Below are 8309 nucleotides of genomic sequence, written 5' to 3' on the forward strand. Positions count from 1 at the left end.
CAGCATCGGGGGAGCACCGGGAGGCTGGACGGGGGGGGCAGCGGAGGGAGGAAGCGACGGTGAGAGAGAGAGAGGGATCGGATCCTTTCTCTGCGTTATCTGGCCCGTCCCGAGTGCTTGCCCAGCACCGGAGGCACCGCAGACTCTGCCGAACCCGCACGTTCCTTTAAAGTCTCAAAGACAGTTCTCCACGGCCTTAGAAGGTCCTTGGCCACATTATCTGAGCGGGTAGCGGCGTCCCAGAGATTCCCCCCTGCTCGGTCCCATATGCCCGTGTGGTAGATGGAGACGCCAGTCGTTCCATCTACATGGCGAGAAACCCAAACAAGAAGGCGTTTCAAATCGAACGAGTCTGCTTTTACATGATGCTTCTGTACAAGTCCCTCCATCTCCTGGTAAACTGCTTTCTGATCCTCGGACATTTCCCTACCCATCATCCCCCACTGCTCACCTCTGTCCAGCAGAGCCGATAACGCCGTATGCTCAGCCCTGCTTCCTTCCAGCAGCCCTCGGTTCAGTGGGGCCTGCCACCGGGCGGACAAACAAGCCGATCCAAATCCCTGACTCCAGGCACCATTTGTGGCAAGGTTACAGGTTCTCACACCGCTTATATACATCCACAAGTTTTTATTTCCAGCTCTCCCCCCCCCGCCTTTATAACTTTCCCATCCACCGTTCCGTGTCAGCAAGGCATTCCACAAACACTCCTTAGCCGTGCACGCAGGCGCTCATCCCATTGGAGCCATGAGACATTCCCCTTGTTTTCCTCTTCTCCTGGAGGTGTCCTTGGTTCTCAGCCTTGCTTCTCACGCTGTCTATCCTGCTCCGCAGCTTCTGCTCGGAACAGCCTTTCTCGTATTCCCAAGTTGGAAGGGACCCACAAGGATCATTGAGGCCAGCTCCTGGCTCCATACACGAACACCCCAAATTCAAACCCTATGCCTGAGAGCGCTGTCCAAATGCTTCCAGAACCTCAGCAGCATGGAGCTGTGCCCACTGCCCTGGGCAGCCTGTTCCATGCCCACTGCCGTCCGGGGAAGAACCCTTTCCTGACATCAGCCTGACCCAACCCTGACCCAGCTCCACGCTGCTCCTTTGTGTCCTGTCACTGTCACCGGAGAGCAGAGATCAGCGCTGCCCCTCTGCTCCCTGCGAGGAGCTGTGGGCCACCGCGAGGCCTCCTTCATGCCCATCCTAAAACTCTCCTTTCTTGGCATCATCAGAGGAGTTTTATGAGTACAGAAAAGGAGCCACCAAAGCCATTATTGCCTGACCAGGAACCAAGGAGAATAAATTACATATGATCATGCACGAAAGAACTCCATGAGATTGTTTTTATTTTAGTCATTATCCTGCTTTTGCTGGCCCTCCAGCCGGCTCCTTACCCAGCACAGAGCGTACCTGTCCAAGCCACGGGCTGCCAGCTTCTCCAGGAGAATACCACGGGAAAGTGTGCAAGGCTTTGCTGAAGCTGAAGGAGATCACATCAACAGCCTCTCCCTCATCCACCAGGCAGGTCACTCAACCATAGGAGCAGATCAGGTTGGTCAAACAGGTCCTGCCCTTCACAAACCCATGCTGGCTGGGCCTGATGCCCTGGCTGTCCCACACACGCTGTGTGATCTCTCTCCTGGTGATCAGTCCCATCGCTCTCCTTGGCACCAAGGTCAGGCTGACAGACCTGTAGTTCTCCAAATCCTCCTTACCATCCTTCTTACAGAGAGATGTCACATCAGCAAGTCTCCAGGTGTATGGGACCTCCCTAGTTGACCAGGAACACTGATACGTGATGCAAAGCGCCTCGGCAATCACCTCCCCCAGATCCCCCAGCTCCCTCGGGTGGATCCCATCTGGCCCCATGCACTCGTGGCAGTCCAGGTGCAAGAGTTGGTCTCCAACCGCTTCCACCTGAATTGTGGGGGGTTTATTCAGCTCCCCACCCCAGACTTCCAGTTCAGGAGGCTGAGTACCCCAGGGATACCTGGTCTGACTATTAAGGCAGATACAAAGAAGCCATGGAGAACCTCCGCCTTCCCTTTATTCTCCGTGGTCATGATCCCCATGCTGGGCGTTAGCCTTGCTGATTTTCTCCCTGTACACGCCAGCAACATCCCCGCACTCTCTCTGAGTTGCCCTTCCCTTCTTCCACAGGAGGTAAATGCTCTCTTCTCCCAGAGCCTCAGCAGAAGTTCCCCAGTCAGACACAACAGTCTCCTTCCCCATTGGCTCGTCCTACGGCACATGGGGATGGCTCATTCCTGTGCTTTGAAGAATTTCTTCTTGAGCAAGGACCAGCCTTCCTGGACCTCTTTACCCTTCCGGACTGGCACCCAAGGGCCCCTCCTGATGTGGTTTAACCCGGCAGGGGGCTCAGCAGCACCCACTTGTTTGCTCCCTCCCTCCCTCCCTTCCCAGTGGGATGGGGTGAGAATAACGAACAAAATGAAGTAGAAGTTGTGGGTTGAGATAAAGCTATTTACTAAGACAGAGAAAAAGAAAAGGATAATAATAATGACAAATATATCTCTCTGTATATAAATGTATATAACAAGTGATGCACAAGCAATTGCTCACCACTCCCAGAATGATGCCCGGCTAGCCCCCCGAGCAGAGGGAGAGCAAAATCCCACCCCCTTCAAAACTTCTGCTTGATTTCATATGCTACAGAATAACCCCATGGCCAGGTTCACTCAGCTGTTCTCATTCTGTTGCCTCTCAGCTTTCCCTGGTCACCTTGCTGCACATGGCCTTGGCTCTGTACAGCACAGCTCAGCAGCAGCTATAAACATTGCCCAACTTTATTTTTCTCCTGGAACCAAAACATAACGTCATACTACACACTCTGAAGAAAACAATTCAATCCCAGCTGAAACTAAGCCAAAGCTGCTGATGGGCGTGGAGGTCTCGGTGTCGGGCCTTGTCTACCTGGCACTGCGGCTCTTCTATTTCCTGCGCAGTACAGAAGGTGAGCAATGGGGCAGTGGAGGGTGTGCTGGGGGGCTATGGCCACGCTGACCTCATCTCACTGTGTTTCAGAGCACCCCATGCTCATCACTCCACATCATGTCCAATTTGCACAGATCTTTTGCTCTTCTTCCTCATAAGGGAGCGGCTCCCGGCCTCGATCATCTTTGCAGCCCTCCACTGGACTCTCTCTGGCAGTTCCCTGTCTGTCTCATGCTGAGGAGCCCAGAACTGGACACAGTGCTCCAGGTGTGGGCTCACCAGCGCAGAGCACAGGGGGAGGATCACCTCCCTCAACCTGATGGCCACACTCTTTTTAATGCACCCCATGATACCATTGGCCTTCTTGGCCACAAGGGCACACTGATGGCTCATGGGCAACCTGCTGACCACCAGAACACCCAGGTCCTTCTCCTCAAAGCTCCTCTCCAGCTGGTCAGCCCTGAACTGTACTGTGCTGTGCTGTCTTTGAAGCGTTTTTCAGTAATTCCCACAATGATGCCTGCCATAATTTTGCCGGGCACCACAGCAAGACTGGCAGGCCTGGAATTGCCAAGGTCTTCCTTCTTGTCCTTCCTGGAAGCTGGGATGTTTGCCAGCTTCCAGTCACTAGGACATCTCAAGATTCCCAGGATCCCTGGATAAACCCCATGGGCCATAGATTTACACGCATGCAACTGGAGCAGAAAATCCTGCACAAGTTCATAGTCCGCTGGGAGCTTATTGTTTTTGCAGCCATGGTCCACAGCTCTGGGCTCCGAGTGTCCCCGGACCCATTTTCAATGTTAAAGACAGAGGAGAGGAATGCATTACATGCCTCTGCTTGTTTTATGTCTCTATTAGAAAGGCGATAACCTCATCAAGTAATGAACTAATGTTATGTGGGGTCGTGCTTTCCCTGGTAACTTAAAGAAGCCCTTCCAGTGTCCCCCACATTACTGGCCAGCTTCAACTCTAGCTGAGCTTTGACAGCACTAATTCTCTCCCTACAACGGTCGACAGCATTTCTGTAGTTCCCCCCTGTTGCCTGATCTGGCTCCCACTGTCCATTCACTTTCCTTTCCACCTAAACTCAAGAAGAAAAACTCTGCTCAGATGAGCTGGACTTCGGCCCCGCTTCCTGACTTCCAACAGTTTGACATTGCCTGCTCCTGTGCTCTTAAGAGATGGCTCTTAAATTGTGACCAGCACTGATGAACTCCAGTGCCTAGGGCAAGTGACGCTGTTCTAGGGATATCACTTAATTCCATAAAGACTCATTAATTTGAATCATTGTTCTGGCTTGTGGCTTATAGTAGATTCCCACTTCAGTGCCTCAACCCTTAATCCATAACCAGAGGCTCTCAACCGTGTCAATGCCAACTGCAACGCCCCGCTCTGTACTCTCCTTTGCATGTCCCCTCAACACTCTATCTCCAGATGAAAGAGAGCTATATGCGTAATTCCAGTGCCACAGAGGAAGGGGGAAGAGGATTTACATGGGCCCAAAACACCAAGAATTGATCTAACGTCAAGAAGGGAGCTACAGTCCACCCAAAGCATGGGAAGACTCCCAGATATGCTGGCTGGGGAGAAATCAGGGGCTGACTGATCCAAATACACCCAAGTGAAAACGTGAGCATCTCCTCTGAGCACTGGAGTGATAATCATGACCTTCAAGCAGGACACACGCACCACTGCCTGCTGGGCACACAGCAGTATCTCTTACATGACCCCAGCTGGGATACTGCTTCTTTACAGTGCTCTCTTCTGTTCCACAAAAGTCAAGATTCAGGGAACGGGGCTTGCTAATTCAAGGGGTTTTGAAGCCGGGTTTCATTGTGGGAACTTCAAATCTGCATCGCAGCTGTTCTGACTTGACTTGGTAACAGCTGTAAAATGCCTCCAAACAGCAATTCTCCTACAGGTCACGGAGTGGTGGACAGAAGGCAGGAAAGTGGAAGTCGATTTTCATCAGTGATAACCAGAACGGGGAAGGGAACAAGGAAGGGTTGGATCTGTCCTGCAATTGAGGTCGGTGGGTACCAAACATGGATGAAGTTTGTATTTCCCTGCTCTCAGCCACACGCACCATTCCCTGCTGGGCTCACTGTGCTGTCTCCCAGTTAGCATGCACTGGAACACATCTTCCTTACACTGAGTGCTCCCTATGGCTGCACCACATTACCCGTCAGGGGAAGGAGGATGCTCCGTGGGGCACTTGCAGGCTCTGTCTCCTGTGAGAATGTGTGGGCCGGTAACGAGGCAGGAACTGAATGTGAAGCTCCTCACAAACTCAGGGCACTTTTATGGATCCTCTTCCCTGTGGATGTGCTTGTGGGATTTGAGTTTAGAACTGGTTCTAAAGCTCTTCCCACACTCAGAGCAGCGGTAGGGCTGCTCTCCTGTGTGGATGCGCTGGTGGACAACCAGGTAGGAAGAGGTTTTGAAGCTCTTCTCACACGCAGAGCATTTGTAGGGTCTCTCTCCTGTGTGGATGAGCTGGTGGTAGCTGAGGTTGGAGCTGCTGCTGAAGCTCTTCCCACACTCAGAGCACTCAAAGGGTCTCTCCCCCGTGTGGATGCGCTGGTGGCACTTGAGTTCAGAACTTCTTTTGAAGCTCTTCCCACACTCAGGGCACTTGTAAGGTTTATATCCCGTGTGGACGCGCAGGTGGACAAGGAGGTCGGAGCTGCTTTTGAAGCCCTTCCCACACTCGGGGCACTCGAAGGGTCTCTCTCCTGTGTGGATGCGTTGGTGGTTGATGAGGGTGGAGCTGCTGCTGAAGCTCTTCTCACACTCAGGGCACTTAAAGGGTCTCTCTCCTGTGTGGATGCGCTGGTGGATGATGACGTTGGAGCTGCTGCTGAAGCTCTTCCCACACTCCGGGCACTTAAAACGTCTCTCCCCCGTGTGGATGCGCTGGTGGTCGGTGAGATTCGAACTGCTGCTGAAGCTCTTCCCACACTCAGGACACTGAAAGGGTCTCTCTCCCGTGTGAATGTGCTGGTGGTGGATGAGGTGGGAACTGTTTCTGAAGCTCTTCTCACATTCCTGGCACTTAAAGGGTCTCTCTCCCGTGTGGATGCGCTGGTGGGAGGTGAGGTGGGAATTGCTTTTGAAGCTCTTTGGACACTCAGGGCACTTAAAAGGTCTCTCCCCTGTGTGGATGCGCTGGTGGACAATGAGGTCAGAGCTGCTTTGGAAGCTCTTTGGACACTCAGGGCACTTGTATGGTCTCTCCCCTGTGTGGATGCGCTGGTGGCGGACGAGGTTGGAGCTGCTTCTGAAGCTCTTCCCACACTCAGGGCACTTATATATTTTCTCTTCAGTGTGGTCCTGCTGGTGGATAAGCAAGTCGCAACTGTTTATGTTCCTCTCTTCACACTCAAGGCATTTAAACTGAATGTCTCCCATGAGGATGTGCTGCTGGTTAAGGAGGCTGGAATTCCTTGTAAGGCTGTTCCCACACTCATCACTTGGGTTCTGCCTTTTCTCCTCGCACACTTCCTTGCTCCTTGGATCTTCAGGCTGCCTTTGACCTGTGCTGCAGTCCAGGGGGCTCCTCGCTCTCTTTCCTTGATGGTTTCCCTGTTGCTTCTTGAAGTGCTCTCCTTGCTCTGGGCCCCCCTGGACATTCCTCCTGATTTGTCCCACCGAGGCACTGCCCCAATGCCATTTAGCCACATCACACTTCTGCAGAATCTCCTTTACAGTTGTGATCCCAACACCTGCTGGATGACAGAGGAAATCAGAAATAACACATTGTGCCAGAATACTGCCCACTCAGTGACAGCTTCTGCCAGCCCCAGCCTCCTCCTGTCCCCCAGCAGCTCACCCGGGCTGAGCTCTCCTGCCGTGTCCTCCAGGCCATGCACATCTGGGATCCAGGGCTCTTCCCCTTCTTCAAGCATGGAGATCACCGCAGGTTTGGGGGCTGGAAGTGACACTTAAATGATACAAACAGGGAAGATGAGAGTATTGCCATGATTATGACACAGCTGCTTGTCCCCAAGTGCAACCCCACTGTGTGTCCCTCCACGCTTCTGGAAGCACAGGAAGGGCCTGAATGACACTGGCCCAATACATACTGGCTTCCTTTGGATCCTAGAATGACTTTTACATCTCCAAAAATTATGCAGGGATAATTTCTTTATCATTCACATTAGGATGTTTTATTTTTATCCAAACTGCTCAGAGTCCAAGCCTTCAGAAAGGTTTATGGGAATTGACTAGAAAGGCAATAAAAAGGTACAGGTGTAATGATGGAGTTGAGTGGTTGCTGGGGCTGGTGGTCTGCCCTATGGCAACTAGGGACACCAACAGATTACAAGAGACATGGAGTGAACTCCACTCCCAAATTCTTATATGAATGGGGTCATGACAACTGTAATAAATCATAAACAAGAGGAACAACCATCTCGGGACAAGCGGGGGATCAGGTCCAGCCAGCATGTGTTTGTGAAGGGCAGGTCCTGCTTGACCAACAAGATCTCCTTCTATAATCAAGTGACCCGCTGGGTGGATGAGGGAGAGGCTGTTGATTAGATCTACTTAGACTTCAGCAAAGGCTTCCACACTGTCTCCCATGGTATTCTCCTGGAGAAGCTGGCAGCCCGTGGCTTGGACAGGTACACTCATTGCTGGGTAAGGAGCTGGCTGGAGGGCCGGGCCCAGAGAGGGGTGGTGAATGGAGTTAAATCCAGCTGGCGACCGGTCACGAGTGGTGTTCCCCAGGGGTCGGTGCTGGGGCCCGTCCTTTTCAATATCTTTATTGATGACCTGGATGAGGGCATTGAGAGCACCCTCAGTAAGTTTGCAGATGACACCAAGCTGGCAGGAAGTGTCAATCTGCCTGGGGGTAGTGAGGCCCCACAGAGAGATCTGGACAGGCTGGATCTCTGGGCTGAAGCCAGTGGGATGAGGTTCAACAAGACCAAGTGCCGGGTCCTGCACTTTGGCCGCAACAACCCCAGGCAATGCTACAGGCTTGAGGCAGAGTGGCTGGAAGACTGTGTAGAGGAAACAGACCTGGGGGTATTGGTCGACTCTTGGCTGAGCATGAGCCAGCAGCGTGCCCAGGTGGCCAAGAAGGCCAATGGCATCCTGGCTTGTATCAGAACTAGTGTTGCCAGCGGGAGCAGGGAAGTCACTGTCCCTCTGTACTCAGCACTGGTGAGGCTGCACCTCGAGTGCTGTGTCCAGTTTTGGGCCCCTCATTGCAAGAAAGACATTGAGGCCCTGGAGCGTGTTCAGAGGAGAGCGACGAAGCTGGTGAGGGGTCTGGAGCACAGGCCTTATGAGGAGTGGCTGAGGGAGCTGGGATTGTTCAGTCTGGAGAAGAGGAGGCTCAGGGGAGACCTCAT

General features: G+C 52.8%; 1 protein-coding gene across 1 annotated transcript; it reads right to left on the bottom strand.

Moving 5' to 3' along the window:
* Positions 1-2454: 2454 nt before the first annotated feature.
* Positions 2455-7659, bottom strand: LOC110391407 (zinc finger protein 664-like). The gene is made up of 2 exons (XM_021383258.1): positions 6782-7659; positions 2455-6677 (listed from the first exon to the last, which is right to left on the bottom strand). Exons 1-2 carry the CDS (start codon positions 6855-6857, stop codon positions 5251-5253), a joined length of 1503 nt encoding a protein of 500 aa, XP_021238933.1. The 5' UTR covers positions 6858-7659; the 3' UTR covers positions 2455-5250.
* Between the last annotated feature and the right edge of the window lie 650 nt (positions 7660-8309).

This window comes from Numida meleagris, unplaced genomic scaffold (assembly GCF_002078875.1).
Source record: "Numida meleagris isolate 19003 breed g44 Domestic line unplaced genomic scaffold, NumMel1.0 unplaced_Scaffold361, whole genome shotgun sequence".
In the NCBI taxonomy this organism is placed as follows: Eukaryota; Metazoa; Chordata; class Aves; order Galliformes; family Numididae; genus Numida; species Numida meleagris.